General features: G+C 46.2%; 2 protein-coding genes across 2 annotated transcripts; both read right to left on the minus strand.

The window, feature by feature from the left end:
• Positions 1-6,372: 6,372 nt before the first annotated feature.
• LOC131286389 (1-acyl-sn-glycerol-3-phosphate acyltransferase alpha-like) lies at positions 6,373-13,044 on the minus strand. The gene is made up of 5 exons (XM_058315373.1): positions 12,967-13,044; positions 7,703-7,881; positions 7,428-7,561; positions 7,141-7,322; positions 6,373-7,031 (listed from the first exon to the last, which is right to left on the minus strand). The coding sequence occupies exons 1-5, from the start codon at positions 13,003-13,005 to the stop codon at positions 6,717-6,719; spliced, it is 849 nt and encodes a 282-aa protein (XP_058171356.1). The 5' UTR covers positions 13,006-13,044; the 3' UTR covers positions 6,373-6,716.
• A 3,122-nt stretch (positions 13,045-16,166) lies between these two features.
• LOC131282016 (1-acyl-sn-glycerol-3-phosphate acyltransferase alpha-like) lies at positions 16,167-17,500 on the minus strand. The gene is made up of 4 exons (XM_058311399.1): positions 17,473-17,500; positions 17,199-17,403; positions 17,003-17,136; positions 16,167-16,723 (listed from the first exon to the last, which is right to left on the minus strand). Exons 1-4 carry the CDS (start codon positions 17,498-17,500, stop codon positions 16,167-16,169), a joined length of 924 nt encoding a protein of 307 aa, XP_058167382.1.
• Positions 17,501-17,514: the final 14 nt, after the last annotated feature.

Genomic DNA, 17,514 nt, shown 5'->3' on the forward strand with positions numbered 1-17,514 from the left:
GAGGAGAGAAGAAAAAAAACGCCGTCTAATTAGTAACGCTAGTACCAAGTTTATGTGCAGCTTGACGTCGTTTAGAAGCGCGGAAGTTGTTACGATGATTAGGACGCACACAAACATTTCGCCATTCGGTAAATCAATTTCGTCAAACGACCGAGGGATGATTCCCACACCTTCTCCCCCCGTAAGGCCGTTGTTCGCTTGTCGCTAATTGCACTTACAAACAATTGCAGTCATGCTGCTCTTCCACCTTAGTGTTCGACAGGTGTACTTCCCGTCTGCTAATCAACGAAAAATAAGGCACGTGTAGTGTAGACCACCTGCACCATCGGACCGGAGCAAACTGGACCGGAGAAGACGTCCGGGTACTTCTGGGCTCAATCGACCGACCGACCACGCGGACAGCCAACATCGCGGTTGGGGCGAGATAAAGAGCGATATTTTGGCCATTGCAGGTGATTAGACAGAGCGTCTCCTTATCGCCTGGTCAGTATATTTGCTTATGAGGTAGTTGTGCAGGTGTGAACACGATAGGGAACCTGACCGGCGATCGCAAGTCGATATGTTACAGCAGCGCACCTGATAAACGTTGTTTACAACTGAACTCTGGGATTCATGGCCCTGCAGGACAAAGTGGTAAAATCACTCTTTTGAGAACATCATAAAATTTTATGAGAGTTCGGTTGATGAATCAACACAGTTGCCCCTCTCAAACATAAGGTTTACATTCTTATCTTATTAAGATTTGTTCACACTTTTGCACACAGTTTCTATAGATTTTCTTGAAGCCACAATCCTTTAATATATAGAACTAAAATCGAGTTAAATTCTTGTCCCTTGGTATCTGCGTTATGAAGGTTCCACTGTGCCTTTTGCCTATACCTTAATCCATTCAACCAGTTGACGATCAAACGATAAATTATCACACACGCACCTCAAGCGACCAATAAAGCAACAATCCATTCAGCAACAATCGCGCAACAATGTGCTCGAAATTCTCCACAAATCCAAACTCACGTTTAGGCCGGCCCGGGGGAATTCGCACGCAATCAAAAGACGACGTTCGAAATTGACTCCACTTGGCACGGGGCCGGTTCAGACTGGACACTGGACTGCTGGAAATAGAACTGATCGCAACCGTCGCCGCATGCCTTTGCGCAGGCCGGAGCGGGGGGGTTATATGGGAATGGGCCAGCAGCTACTAATACCAGATCTGATTAACTGATAAAAGCGCCATTGATTTGCAAAACTCCACACGGCCTACTCTGACGCCGTTGTTGCGCAAGTGGGAAATTTGACAAGACGATAAAAAGAACCGCCCGGGAGGATAATTTCTCCAAAGTCGCGTGGAAAAGGGCGACATTTCCTGGTTCCGTTCCTCTGACCGTCTGCTTGCCCTTCTACTGCAGTGTAAACCAGTGATACCGACCGAGGGTGCATCGTTTCCGCTGATAACATCTAAGCCAGGCAAGGTCAGCCGAACGCAACAGGCTACCCCGTGGTGTGTGGGCTGGTTTGGAGGCCGGGTTTTTTGGCAAACGGGATAAGCAGAGATATCGTATCGCGAAAGCTTGGGAACGTGGGAGACAATATGCGGCTAAGACTTTTATTCCCCCCCACTAATCGCCGGCTCGGAACACGGCGTCTGATTTTACCAGAGGCTCATTAACGTTTCCCATAAAGATCCCGCCTAAGGGCCGGAGAAAGAAGAAAATGAATTCCTAATACCTCGCAGACGAAAGGATTAGGCCTTATTTGTGGCGCACACACCTGTTCTAAGACGATCGAAGCACATCGAGCGATAACATTCGACCACGAACGTTTCGAAAAGGGATCAAAGTTCATCCTCTCCGGCGACGATGTAGTGATCAACAACGGCCATCAAGGGCTACAACACCTCATGCACAACGGTGGACACGCACTCGGTGTGGCCTCCGGATGATTGATCACGGTGGAAGAACATGCAACCACAACACGGCAGGCAGGCACCGAAACCTAATCAAGCCATTAAAAACGCGATGATGAAGATGTCTGATACTGACATTATTTTCACTTTATCATGGACGCACGATGCCAATTACTCTGGCGAATTATGGTCTACTTCCAGTGATTGAGAACTGATTATTTCTCGCCATTCAATCAAATTGTTTTGAAAAGAAGTAATCTCACTGGTGGGAACCTATTGCCTATCAACATTCACTAGGATATTTTAAAAACCCTTACAAGAAATAAGAACTTTAGTACTGTTCTAATTAACCTTTTCGATCGTCTGGTCAATTACTGGTTCCATGTTGACGGATGTTTATTGAACTGAGAAATCTCTCCGGAAACTGCCGGAAAGGTAACCGCCGTTCCACTGATGCCAAACTGCACGATGCAACTGACCCAACGTGAGAGATTGCTAAGCAGAGACTAACCCGAGACCTGCTGTAGTTGAATGCAATCATGAGTGCTCGCGTGGCCGCGAGTCTAGGGAACTGATAAGGGAGAGATGCTAGAAGTTTTCCTCCTTCCTTCACTCAAGCCGTACACTGCAAACCAACACACAAACGCGACGTCCCCGGGAAAGTGAACAAGTGAAAGTTGGGATTCTCGTTGTTATAATTTACAAAACCATGCGCGCCAAGCGTTCGCGGGCAAACAGGTTCATCAACCGCGCTGTTGGTGACCGGTAAATAATTGAACATGGAGTGTGGTTTCGATGACCACAAAACTTCTTTCCCGCTGGGGTGGGGGGGCACCGGAATCGTTTCCGGTTATTGTTTGTAAACATTCAAACGGTGGAGGAACTTTTGCCCTACCACCCACAACAACAACCCGGTGGTCGGTCGCAAGCCGTGTCTGTGTTATGTTAAACCGTTGGCATGTTATGTATGTATGTTGCAGCCGAACAATGCGGTACCCTTAAGTCGGAGCGGGCCGTCTCCCTGCGCCCCGGACGGGGTAATCGTGTTTTATCAATATTTATTGATTTGACCCGATAGAGGACACGGGGTTGGTGTATGGTTACTTTTCGGGCGAGTTATTAGCAGCTGGATGGAAGGCAAGTTTCGTTCCCACCATTCTCGTGACCTCCACCCTCGAAGGGGGCATGTTTTGACTCCCAAAAACCAAATCCCCCACCGCCCGATGATCTCGCGCATCGAATGATCGTTCCCTCACGTCATCGATCGTACGTTTCGGGACTGCACAGAGCTGCATCATCTCGCGAACCGTGCCTAGCATTCGGCGTATGAGTGTGTGAATCACGGCATGGCACACGCCGATCACCTTTCCTTTCTTATCTCCGCTCGTTCGGTCGGTTATTCTAGGAGGAGGACGGCTCCGGCGGGGAAACGATAGCCCGGATCGTGTTTTATTCGTCGCCCTCCGACTTGACACGTGATCGCTTCAATTGACCATCGCAACCGACGTCCAGCTGTGCGGTGGCGGTGTATGCGTGTGCCGGCGTACAACATCCATTGTATTGGCGAGGGCATACCTACAATTATCACCGTGGTTTGTGCATTTAGCGGCATCCGATCTCGGGCGCATGGCATCGGAATGAATCTGCATCGTCGATGGTTCGTGACACTCTTTAATATCCGTCCCCTTCCTCGATCAAATCGGAGGTGTTAATTACGTACGATGCTTCGTGATTTAATTATCAACTCTCTAGGTGATAGGTTGGAGAACTAAGGATAAAAACATACCAAAAACTAAAACATATCGAACGTAAAAACTCTAACCTGCGTGTTCCCTAAGCACAGAAGTAAATTCCATCGCTTGGAAATAGTTTCCCGAGGTGAAAGTCCATCTACCGATGGAGAAAACATTCCTTACCTTGACGGCGATGTTTTCGCTTCTCGTTCAAACTCCAGATGAGATGATTAGTGGATTATTTCCACGAACATACAAAAGCAAACATGCGCCAAATCAATCAACAATCCAATCCTTGCCCAACGTCCGATGATTTGCGGTGAAATTTCTCCAATCAGCTAAAAAGTGAACGATTCTGCGGTCGACGAAATGATTACTTGTGATGTTGTTTGACTCTCGATTGCACAACTGCACCGTGTTTAAACTCTCCGCTGGAAGATGGTGACCACTGGAAATTTCAAGCTGTATGCCTGAACAGCAGGATTTAGTTCACTTCTTTAGCAAAGTAATCGCCGACGACGGAAACTGTCGGAAGAAATGTCGTCCTTTGCATCACTTTGCAACCACGAGGGCCTCTTTTTGTACTGGTGTATGTGTGCGCTTTGGGGCAATGTGGATACACAAACAATGGACAGGCGAAAACGGCTGTCAAAAATCTGCCTGCCGATTTTCCTTTCTTTTTCCACCGGCCGCCCCAAAAGCGCCGTGTCTGGCGAGACCGTTCGATTTGGCGTCCGGAATGACGGATTTCACTGCGACACGCAACACGAACAATCGCACTACCGCAAGGACAAGGAAGTCACCAATGAGCACTAGATGTAGACGAAATGATGGGAATATTCCGTTCACACACGCGGATTGATTTAAAACTCCTTTCTCACCGACCGGCTGTTTCTGATGCAACTCTTACAAACCCGTCCACTCTGGAAGCGGCCAATGGCCACTTGGACGAACAAAAGAAAACACACTCGATAGACTCTCGAACGGCACAGCACCTGCCACCTGCTCCACACGACATCCGACGATCGACTGAAGGCGTGCGGCAGTGGTGGCTTTGGTTTTGTACAAGCGACGCCACCGGAACGGAAATAGAAACTATTCGTCCGGACAAACGGCGGGGTCCCCCCGAACACAAGGAGCGCGCCTTTACAGAACTACGCCCGACCGTCCGGTCCGAGATGTAGAACGGAAATAAACAGCGCTTGTTCAAGCTTTTTCGTTGCACGTGTGCTCCCCGCTCACCAACACACACGTGTGGGTAAATGAGGGGTTTATGGAGGAAGGGGAGGATGGATGCGCGCGCAGAATTTTATCACAATCTCGCACCGCTACGAGGTGTTGTAGATGAAGGGACTAAATAAACAGTTAGAAAAAAATATAAAATTTACAATTCTATAGATACAAATAAATTAGAAAATATGTTGTTTCAACAAAAATAGTACCGAATAATTAGCTCCATTTTCGAATGCGAAAAATAAAAGTGGAGCTTCGTCATAAGCTCGAACGACGGATAAAGCTCTAAAGCGACGCGATTAGGGCTTTTGCTAAGCTTTATGGCTCTAGCGGTGAGAGCTTTTGTCAGGCATTCTAATTTACTAAAACTTTAGTATCATTCTACAAAAAGTCAACAAAACCCTAAAACAGGTCGTATTTCACACATAATCCAACTGTTGTATGATGCCACAATCGTTACCAATGAAATACGGTTACATTCTTCTCTCCGGATATCCTGGGAAAAAAGGTTTCCGGTGCACTTCCTTTCCCTCCTTCGAACGGATGTTGGATGAAACCTGGTATAAAGGTCACGTTAGCTAAAGCTAAACCGTTCCCGCGGTATGGTAATGAGGTCAAAACCCACCCCTTACCAGCCAGGTGTGTCGTTTGTCATTTGCATATTTTCCATCAGGCTAGTGTCGGTATCAAACACGCAACAGACCGATTAAAGGGTTTGATTTCACATTTAAGCCCTCCCCCCGTCCGCCAAGAAAACAAAAGAATGAGTCCTAAAATTAGCCATCAGTTTATTTTGACCAGTCAATGCATGTAGCTCTATATGTATATATAGCACATCCCTTCCGGTTTTCCGATGACCGACTAAACCGGTGTGTTTGCGTGTGTACAGTTCCTGCTACGTTTACACTAGGGGGTAAAGTTTTACTTAATATGATTTCCTAGTACCATATCTTTTCAAAAACATAGTCGAAACCAATTGTATAACTAACCATAGTGCTCACGCGCACGCGTACATTTACTACTTTCAGTTTTCACTTTCTGTTTTCTTTCCTAGGGAAAATGTTTTTAATGTTACCATGTCCTTGACCTACGATTTTTTTTCTCGTTTTGTTTTGTTTTGATTGTTTAACTTTTTCACACAAACAACAGAATGAGTGTGTCTCGCTAGTACCTACTGACTACTACTTTCTAACCACCCCAAGGGTTTGTAATGCTTGTCATTTGGTTTGTTCAACACTCTCGAACAGAGCTGGGGCTGGACGATATGCCGATGTCCATCGAAAGAATATTAATTTCCCATTCACTGGTTCCCTGTGTTTGCCCCGCGCAATAATGTTCGTTATTACTTTTTGAAATGTTAATCGATTGAAAACGGATTGATCGTACCAGGAAAGTACTCAGGTACTGGGTACAAGCTTGTTCGGTAGTAAAAGTGTATCTATGCCATTACCGGCATATCCTTACTCTTAAAGAGGCGTCTTTTAAATGTTATTCGTTCTATCGACTATCTTTTCTTCCCGTGTGCAGATTGACATTGACGAAAGGAAAGTGACCACGCACGCATCCCCGGACAATTTGCTACCACCTTCCACCGTGTGTGGTGTGTCTGCGATCCGCATAGTTTGTATGGTCACCAATTGATCACAGATTGTCTATTCGTCCTCTCTCCCTTCCCCCCTTCTCTCGTTTGCGGCGTTTCGTCTGGCGTTTTGAACGTGCCGGTGTGGTGTGGTTTATGCGCTCTGCCAACCTCTACTGCGTTTGCCTCTGGTCCCCGCAACATTGCTACACTATTGCTTGTCTCTCTAATGGTTTGTGTATGTTTTGTTTGTTTTTGGTTCCGTTGCTCAATTATGGCAGTACTGTTTCGCTTCCGCACTGAGCTTATCGAATTCCGCCTGCATCAGCTTCTGGCACCGGTCGGTCAGCTCGTTCACGTCCGCCTTCGTCATGCCCTTGGTCGGGATCTCCGGTAGGATGTTGATTATGACCCGACCCCGGCCGAACCGTTTCCGTTTGTGGTCCAAAAAGTGGTACTTCGATACCACCACCGGCTGAATGATGGACTGCGAGTCGACGGCCACGTGGAAGGAGCCCTTCTTGAACGGGAGCAGCGTGTCGTTGTCGTGCCGCGTGCCCTCCGGGAAAATGGCCAGTTTCAGCTGCAATAGGTAACGTTGGCAAAAACATAGAGAAAAAAAAGTTGCGAGTTAATCTGGTTCCGCTGGTTCATTTATCATTGATTTGATTGCAGCGGTTTTTCTTTCTTACGTGGTCTTTCGTAATCGCCACCGCTTCCCGCTTCATCACATCCTTCGCCGAGGCGGTGTTTTTCCGATCGATAAAGACAACCCCCACGAGATAGGAGGCAATTCCGAACGGGAGCACGTAGAACAGTTCCTTCTTCACCACGGGCACTATGTTACGGAACTCTCGCAGCAACCGTGACAGCACTACAAAAGCAAGAAAAGGGGGGGGGAAACGGTTAGCTTTGCATCTAATTTTGGAGGCAATACTTAAATTATCCTCCCTAGTTAAAGAAGCGCGCGTATACTTACTCACTATATCGATTGCACTTTGGTGATTGAGCAGCACCACGCCGCCGTTTCGTACGTTTATGTGCTCCTGCCCGCGAATCTCATACTCGACGCCGAACAGTTTGATAATCGTACACGCGACAATCCCCGGAACGCTGGAAAGAAGCGCACACAACACACATCACAAGATAAACGGTCATAGATCTTTGCGGGAACGGAGAAATCGGAAAGAGAAAAGTGCGGGGGGAGAAGAAAGACCATGAGTAAATACGGCAGGACACGGTATGCCATCTTACAGTGCGTTTAAAGGCCAGCGCGGTTTGAAGAGGAACAGCGGGATTGGGACGACCAGCACTAAAAACGACATCAGGACGATGACAAACATTTTGGCGTGGTACTTGAATCTGCTGGACAGTAGACTCCCGACGACGAGGGCCACCGCCACCTGCAGTGTGATGCTGTTGAGGAAGACATTCTGAAACGAAAGTGCAAAAAGACCATCAAATGTAATGAGCATTCAGACGCGATTCAAAAGTAACAAATGTCCGTGAAGAACTGAAACTGTGACTGAGAGATAGTGGATGAATCAAGGAAGGTGACCAACCAACGTACGTTTGATGGACTTCAACCTTGCAGCAAGGGGGAATTTCTAGTAATCTTATGCTTCAAGCCCTCCCAATTGACCTGCTGACGCGCGATGCGACCGGGTGTAGCATTTGCAAGTATCTTTCATTTCTACTCAACCGAGAAGCCACAACCCGGGTTACTGATAAAAACGCTTGACCCTCCTCCTTCTTCGAGACGATAAGAACCCCGCACTCTCCAGAGGAAATGAGTTCGGTATGAAATCTCTGTACTCTACTACCACGTCACAGGCCGCTTGAACCGGCACCAATGATAACGACCATCAAGGCCGACCCCGCGGTGTTAATGAGTAGCGTAAATTATTGTCTTAACTCTTCTTCCACTCCTTCGCCTCCGAATCTGATGGAAGGTCTCTACAGTAATCCAACTTAATGCACCCCCGAATATCATGAAACGGGATTAGCGGAATGATGATAATGTCCATTTATTATCGATCGCTAGGCAAGCAGGTGACCCGAATTCCACCTTCGATACTTTGTAAGCTAATTTTAATCGTCTTTTGGATAACAAGATTTGCAAGAAAATTTCTTGCATATCGATCATAAATACATTTAATTCATTGTAAAGCTAAAAGGCACAGATTCTAGCACTTGTTTGCTGTCTACAGCGGGAGTCTATAAAAGTCCAATTAATACTATAAACACACTCATCAATATATTTGCATGGTTGACGACAACTCCAAAACGACCACAAAGGGTCAAACGATCAAAGAAATGGTACTTAACGCAGTCAGTCATGCAGACTTATGAAATGAGTAAAGTTGAACCTACAGCGATATAGACATATTCTCATCTTGATACTTCTGGGCACTTTTTTCGGAACAAGATGCGTGACACAACAACTCCATTACGATGGAGACAATCGGGGCTGTAGTTGGAGCCTCTGGTTCTACGTTTGCTGCGAGTCATTGGCGTTTGGGGAGAGGCGAAGATATCGCTACAAGTATGTGCTTGTGATGGCGTACAACGTGCTGCGTCGGGATTGTGGTGCCGAAAATGTGTTTTTAGTATCGTTCGCCAGATGCCATAATTCGTGGTTACTGCGAGCTGGCCCTCGAAACAAATGTGTTTGTCGGCATGCCGATGATGCTCCACCTACTGGCCGATCGTTTCCGACTTCTTGCCAACGTACCACAAATGTTCTACTCGATAGGTATTCATATCCTGAAGGTAATGAATTAGAGAACGTGTTTTAGGTAAATTCAAATTTCATGCAGTTCAAGGAGACTACCAACCATAATGGATGAAGGGAAAGCTAATTTCAGCGAACGCCCGATCCCACAAGTATACTCTGTTCAGTTGCATTATACGCTATTCTATCGATTTACATCAAATTCACCATCTTTATGCTACCACTCATGTACGTATGTGCTTACACCGGCACCATTAGGATGCTGGCCGTTTTCAAAGCGATCAACTACTGCCAGCCGACACTACAGACAGTGGTGGTCTTGAAGATGAAACACCTGAACAATCAGCCGAAAAGCGAGAAACGGATTGCGGTATTGACATAAATTTGGGACTTTCATCAACGAGCGTTGGTACGTCGACATATAACAGTTTAGTACGGTAAGCATATTCGTCCAAGATTAGCCTATTGATGTTAAACATGTCCTATTCGTTCTTCATTTTGCTGGAAGATATATGGCGAAATGAATAAAATATATGTATATGTATACTTTAAAACCACTTCCAACAGATGTAAGATCCCATCGGTTGCGAAAATTGTAGTTATACCACCCATTGCCGTCACATAAAATGTACCATTAATTTAATGGTCAACGATAATTGAAATTATTGATTGAAGGTCATGCCCCTTTGGACCATTTCTCACGGTACATCAGGGTACGCAAAAAAGTATAAGACCTACCACTTTAAATTAGGGAGTCTCCAATGGCGATCTTCGAGATTATTGGAATTAAAAGGTAATTGGACTATCCGGGGGGTATAAAAACTAAATCAATTTCATGAATGAGATTATTAGTTTGAATCGAGACCAGAAACACAGAAAGAACATTCGCTCAAGCGAAATGCTGCTTTTCGGACGACTCCAGGATGATCGGGCCGTGCTGCCACTGATCCTTTCCATCCAGGAACAGATCGGTCTCTGGGACGGACCGAAACGGAAGCGTTTTCTGATTCTTTTCGTATCCTACTGCTTTACGGTGGTCATTCCAAAACTTCTGTTCAGCTACCCTGACATCCCGACGTGCGTCTGTGGCATCGCAGAACTCATCTTCATCAGCAACGTCAACTGCGGTGCGATGCTGTTCTGGTTGCAGCATGGATCGTTCAAACAGTTGATTCAAGAATTGCGATCCTTGACGAAACATGGTAAGTCCTTTGTGCGAAGTAACCACACTGGAATGTTATTCGAACCAACTTTTTTTTATCGACGCAGTGTTCCAAGATCAAACGTTGCATTCTGTCAAGCAGTATCTGATCAGTTTCAACCATCAAGTCCATCGGTACGCAAACATCTACTGCTTAACCGTTATGTCTCCGGTCGTGTTCTTCATGGTCGCACCAGTTCTCAACTCTGCGTGGGTTTACGTTAGAAAATCCTTTCCGCTTGATGAAACAAACAACGCCAGCTCGGAGTCATTGATGAGCGCTGAGTTTAGTCTCCACATGGAGCAAGGGTTTTATGGGTTAGATCCACGTACCAATATTTTTCACTATACCATCTTCACGAGCCTTGTGCTGCCGGTGATGATTGTTACCGCCATCACGCAGCACACGAAGGTACTGATGACGTTCGCCTCTGCAAGCTACTGCGAAGCCATGTTGCATCTGGTTTCGATGAAGCTGGATCATCTGCCAAGCTTACCGAAGGAGGCGCTGAAGGACGAGCTGCGTGAAATCGTATATATCCATCGAAGCGCTCTGCGGTGCATCCATCTGCTGGTTGTTACCTTCCAACCGATGATACTGATACAGCTATCCTTCTGCATTCTCATCTGGTGTTCGATGATGCTCTATTTCGTCGTTGCCGTAAGTGACATCCTATAAACAAACTGCCCTTTTTGGATGACCCAATTCAACCCACTTTTCCTCAGGACGAACTAAATTTGAAATTCGTCAATCTTGGCATACTCTTTTCCGTCATCACGGTGGAAACATACGCGATGTGCCACATTGGAACGCGCCTATCAACGCAGGGAAATGAGCTGATCAAAGCAGTCTATGCTTGCGGCTGGGAAGAGATGGACGCCGATCTTCGTAGGCGACTGCAGTTGATCCTGCAGTGTGCCCAAAAGCCGGTCGGTTTAATGGCGGGAAAGTTTTGCTTCATAGACATGGAACGCTTTCAAAAGGTAAGAGGAAGGTGCTTGAAAGATTTTATGCTACTCATGTTTCATTTTGAATTTTCAGATGGTCAACGTTTCTTACTCCTGTTTTATCGTGCTAAAGGATATCTTCTAAACCATAGGCAAGATTTGCGAGTACCGTTCACATACTGTTTCGCTCTCACTATTGATTTACTTGATGTCATTTTCCTGGAGTTCCTTGGTTTTACTATGGCATAAATCGTACGGAGACAACGCATATAATATGTATCACCAATCGCATTGGAATATTCATACGAGCGGCATAATGGCCGCGTTTTATTTCCTGCTTGAAACAAAGAAACACTTTATTGCCTAGAGGCATGTAAAAAGGTACCTAATGGATGTTCTCATACGCTCTTATTTGCCTACCCCGGGGGGTGTCAGTATGTGACGAGCTGAAGGATACGAAGGATAATCGCATGGCCAACTTCGCTCTATTGCCTGCTGCTAAAAATCAATAAATCGGGGAGGGCCGTAAAAGTGTCTCGTTTTCCGATTAATCCGTGAGGGTTTTGTGCGGGCGACAGTTTTCCCATCGTAGCTATTTTTGTACCCGGATGATGTTCCATTCGGTGCAACGCTTCCGGAAAATATGGACCACATTAGTCAAGGTTCCCTCCTTGAAGGTAGTAAATAGGATCGGGACAGGAATGGGAACAACATTTCCGGCACATTCCGACGCCGTAGTTCAAGTGATAGTGGATGGCATGTGCAAGGAAAGCGTATCGTTCCACTCGGACGCCTGAGACAACCAACAGTCATCCCTCCCCCCGTCCTTGCTGCCCCTCAATCTCCGTTGCTGACTTTCTTTCTTACGAGGGATGACATCGATTCGACAGGTCGGCTGTTGACATCGCACAGGTCGGTCGGTTGGTTGTGTCGTTTCGCTCGCTATTTACAAAATGCCGGCCGTTGCCCGTTCTAATTATATCTTGTGCAGTCTTCTGTACAAGGAGGTTGTTTTTAGACGACCATCTCATTTCCCACCAGACCCTATGCCATTTGGTAGTGACAAAGTTTTTTTCTCAGCCCATCCAAGTGAGCATGTTTTTCAGTGCGTAGCAGTTGCCCAACTATGAACGAAGCGGAAACTAAAATTAAAACTAAAGTGATCCATTAATCCATCAGGTTTTTTCCACAACTTAACATTTCACGCTTTGATGGTTACACCAGAAATCAATGGTTGAATCGTTTCTAATGACCAAATAAGACCAATTTGAAGCTAACACTATGCTAAATAATAAACGTTTGTCGGTCGACTTGGGTTCAGTGATTGCTGGTTACGAAAGATATTTTTTCTTTGTTTAGATGGAATAAATTTAATGCAGATGAAATTGATACAATTAACAAAATTTCATGCTTTGATATTTCCAATTTTGGGTGACAGAATATAAAAATTTAACATATGGTGTTTAAGATATGGCCATATGAAAAATTTAAGATATGGCCAGATGTTTCTATTCCTACTTTAACCTAGAACTTCGAAAAAGGTCTTCTCATCTTCCCAAAAGATTTCCCCACCCAAATCGGTTGCTACCCATCCTTTTACATTCATATCATGAATTGTTAATTCAAATCGTTTACCATCAATGATATAATTATTCCGTCCACAAGCGTCGCCATCGTTGCTTCGTCGGTTGCGCGGCCGGCACGGACTTGAGAGTTTTGTGATTGTTATAATGAGGAGCGCTCCAAGGTCCCGGTTGTCTGCACTGGCGCGTCCAATAAGTCTCGTTATCGCGAAAATTTATGCATCCGTAGCACCGAGTCTCCGTTACTTTTCTAGCCGTTCACAAACTCCCTCTCATCAAAATGCACCAATATCTCACGACGAGAGAAAAGAGCTTTGTTCTGCTTCAGGTATCTTTTGGGTGACCTGAATGTGGTTCGCTTCGTTACTGCAAACACGCTGCAACTGCACCTTGCGATATGCACTGGTCTTCAAGTGCCGCTGATTGGTAGTTCCGCTCGTCAAACGGTGATTTTTACTTCACTTCCGGCAAAGGGAGTATCAATTACTTACGGTGGCACTATACACTGCTGGACCTGTTCGATATAATTACTCCAAAACCAATTCCAACTACCGCAACGTGCGTCTGATGTGTTGCCTTCACGCGTTTCGCGCCCTTTGTTTTGGTTTTGTGTTTTGTTATTGTTTCCTCCCTTCTTCCCTTCCGTCAGACATTTGGCAATTACTTTTTCATGGCAACACCGGCGCCTGCTTGTTTCATTCAATGAATTGCTGTCAAATTGTGCTCGGTTGTATTTCGATCGATTTTTCACAACCAAAAAGATTTCCCCGGGGTTTCACGGTTTTGCACAAACTTTCCTAATCAGAAAGAACTACCAACCCCAGGCTGTCTTCGTATGGATATAAGAAATTAAAGTCCCGCGATGCGGAAGGTATTCAGCATCGCATAAATCACCGAACAATACGCACAAGGGTTAACAAAAAAACCAATCCACACTTTTTTCACGCCACAAACCACATTTTTCGTACGCAACGCACTCCCGAGAAGATGAAGGGGGGCGCGGCCCGTGTATGTGTGTGCCGTACTTGCGGCTGGCAACGCTTGGAATAAATTTTGTTAGCGATAAAATAGGAAACGGTGGCACAGAACGCGACGCGCGAGAATATTGAACGCTGAAGGGTAAAGCGCGAGAAACGGACAGAATTCGCAGCGAGACACACGTACGTAGGCGACACCAGCACCAGCAACGGTAGAGGGCTTCACGCGGAAACGATTTTATTTGCGGGGACAACGACGCCACTTGGGAAAGGGAGTCGTGAAACCCGGCGAAACAAAAGCAGCAGCACGCGCAAACCGCGACGAGAACGTGAAGCGGGATCAACCTCCCCTAGGCAACTCCTTCTTCGACGGCGTACCGAACACAACTGAACAATTGTGTTCGTCGGAACTTCGGCTTCTATCGTTCTGCGCAAGTACTTGTGTTTATATTAACCTGTGGTCACAGCTTTCCGCAACCGCATGCGGTTGCGTTTTTGATCTGTCAAACGAGCACAGCTTTTTGCCAAAAATAATACTTTAATGTTTGAATATACCACTTATATGAGCATACAATCTCATTAAAGTCTTCTTCTTCTTTCTTCTTCTTTCGCTATGCGAGTCGGGGTATATCCTCCTACGCTAAGTCGAACGTTTGTTCCCTTACTCGTAATCAGAGGCGTACCGACTCTGTCCGAACTCCTATGAAGGGGCTCGTCCTTTAGGACCGGCTATAATACCCATATGTCCACCCGCCGGTCACGGGAGGGATAATTCCTTCCGTTGTCAGGACACAAGAACTCGTGGTCCGCTTGATTGACTCAAACAGCACGAGATGTGCGGCAGCTAGGATTTTTCTGACCTGAGCTCCAGCTCGGCGTCACCACGCGGTCGTGCCGTAACCTTACTTTTTCGCTAACTACTTCAGGAAACTTATGCACTGCTAACATCCGCTCTGATGCACTACCGAACTGGAACTGTCATTAAAGTCTACTAGGCACAATATTTACTGTTGACATATAAAAACGCAAGAGTCAGAAACCGCAAGTTCTTGCGTCTGCGGTGACAGCCCATGACAGCTCCTATCTCTCCCATGGGAAAAAAAAACGCAACCGCATGCGGTTGCGCAAAGCTATGACCAGGGGTTTACCGACTCAATACTCACCGCTCGAATAGACAATTGCGAAATTTGAGCAGTTTGTAGACGAAGAGTTCTTCCACCGGAAAACGTGTTATCTTTAAATACATTTTGTGTATTCAAATTGACTGATGTTATTCTAAAATGCACTCGGGCAAATGGTTTATATTACAGGAAACATTTTAGCAGATGAAGAGCCGCACTCTGCCGAACGCTGACCTGAAGAATATTCCTTAGATTAACCGTAACTATTGTAGGTTTGAATGTAGGTAAATATATCTTACCAACGAACGATTAACTGCATTGCCTGGCCAACATTACGTAGCAGTTCATTACAGTTTCGACGATTGTAACGATTATGTCCAAGCATTGGTATATACCAATATACCGAGATATATCTCGGACCTCGAGGTCGAACCGAAGGAACCTTCGATGGAAAAAGTGATCCAATGAAACCCCACACGATCATGAGATGGTCATTATCCCCTTTCACTTACTGCCCCATCATCGTCTATTGCGTCAAGCGACTCTTGAAGTGGCCGCACCGAACGCGCCGTTAAATGGGTTTCGTGGATTCGTTGGACCAAAGGAAAAAAAACTTCTAAAATCGATGTTGAGAATTAATTTCATTTATAAACAAAATACAAAACGCACGAACGACCGACCGCTAAACATGCACATAGACGGAACGAAAAGCAAACATACCACACCACGCAAACCGCCGTTTGCCCCATGATATGCAAATATTGCGCCAAGAGCAGCGAGGGCCACTTTGCAAAATAAGCGCGTGAAGTGAAACGATCATGTGGAGACGCGCCCCAAGCGCATTACTCGCCGCGTCGCGGATGCTTATGATTTTGTTCAATTGTCTGTCGTCGAGCACGAAACAATTTAAGACGCACGCGACAAAAAAATAGGCAATGACCGGTCAGAGTTAGTAGTTCTCTATGTAATTTAACGAATCTAAAAATTAGAATGAGTGATATGTATCTACCTTTTGACCCCCAAGAAAAGACCCACAAAGACATAATCCATAAAAAAACATTCGATTCCAATTTGTGTTAGTGGTTCGGATATGCTTTAATTTCCCTTATGAATATTGAGCAGCAGTGAGGAGAGCCGCACGACTTACATAATGTTCAGTTCGTCTTCTTACCTTCGTACACCTTAACCCTCGGTCGATCGACCGCAACCCACCGGGGATCCTTCAGCCCTGCGTCGACCTCCCGGTTGAGCTCTTCGTAGCGCGCCAGCATAGCATTCCTTGTCCGTTCGATCAACTGGTCCAGGTCGTTCTTCGTCAGCCCCTTGGTCGGTATCGGCTCGAGCGCATCGACAATCACGTGCCCGTCGTCGAAGATGTGCTTCTTCGACTGGATAAAGTACATGTGCGTGAAAACGACCGGGATGATCGGTACCTGCGCCTCGATGGCCGTATGGAAGGCACCCTTCTTGAATGGGAGCATGCCCCGCTCGGGATACCGGGTGCCCTCGGGGTAGATGTACATCTTGGCTCCATCCTCCGTCATCATACGCTTGCAGCGATCAAACGTCTTCATGGCTGAGGGACGGTTCTTGCGATTGATGAACTGAACGCCGGCAAGCCAAGCGGATGGTCCGAAGGGGAAGAGGAAGAGCAGCTCCAGCTTGGCAATGGGTACCACATTTCGGAGAAGGTCCCAGAGGATCATCATACCTGCAAGGAAAAATGGATGAGCAATAATCAAGCCCGAGGTAACGCTTATTTCGATCAATAAAAAAGAAACAAAAAATCCGAAATGGAGATTACAGGCATAGGGCAACCACTATCCAAAGTTCAATCAGCCGCTCGTCAGTCGCGTTATCGAAAAAGTGGTCAGTCCATTCGGAGCGAATGATGCTGATAAACTTCCCTATCGGAAGGAAATACCACGATAAAGGCCAGCCCGATGTAACCTGGACTCCGTTCAATGCCGATGCAATTCCTCAAACCCACCTAATATATCCATCGACGATTGATGGTTCGCGAGAACGATGGCGCCTTTCGCCTGGCGAAGAACCTGTGCATTGCGCAGCTCCCACGTGATGCCGAGAATCTTCGAACAGCGTGCAATCACCATGGTGATGATTCTGCAAATAGTTCACCTGACCATTAGAAAATGGAGCCTGCTTCGATTGGCGCGTTTACCTACCGGCTATTGTCGATGTTACGTGGCCGCAGTAGGGAAAACGGCGCGAAGAGTGTCGTGAAGGATTGGGTGGCAAAGTAGATCATGCCATACTTGCTGTAGTACTTGAATTTGTTTCCCCGCTGGCCAAGCTTGGAGAAGATGGTCAGCAACACGAAGATACCGAAACAGGCCGCACACGCGTAGAGGTACCATTTAATGACCCATGCTGAAACGGGAAAAGTGGTTCCAATTAATCAAGAGAAATACTATTCCACGCGTCCGCCGTAAGCCTCACCTACGCTGCACATGAAACACTCGACCATTTTCGACACTGTGA

This window comes from Anopheles ziemanni, chromosome 2, assembly GCF_943734765.1.
Source record: "Anopheles ziemanni chromosome 2, idAnoZiCoDA_A2_x.2, whole genome shotgun sequence".
NCBI lineage: Eukaryota > Metazoa > Arthropoda > Insecta > Diptera > Culicidae > Anopheles > Anopheles ziemanni.

Bases quoted from the DNA above. Each gene is read 5' to 3' on its own strand.
- LOC131286389 (XM_058315373.1), bottom strand. From the start codon at position 13,005: ATGGCGACGCTTGTGGACGGAATAATTATATCATTGATG. The intron at 7,562-7,702 runs GTAAGATGGCAT...GCTTCTTTCCAG, and splicing joins CGCTGGCCTTTAAACGCACT to CGTTCCGGGGATTGTCGCGT. The intron at 7,323-7,427 runs GTAAGTATACGC...TTGCTTTTGTAG, and splicing joins AAGTGCAATCGATATAGTGA to TGCTGTCACGGTTGCTGCGA.
- LOC131282016 (XM_058311399.1), bottom strand. From the start codon at position 17,500: ATGGTCGAGTGTTTCATGTGCAGCGTAG. The intron at 17,404-17,472 runs GTGAGGCTTACG...TTCCCGTTTCAG, and splicing joins GTGTTTCATGTGCAGCGTAG to CATGGGTCATTAAATGGTAC. The intron at 17,137-17,198 runs GTAGGTAAACGC...AACTATTTGCAG, and splicing joins CGTAACATCGACAATAGCCG to AATCATCACCATGGTGATTG.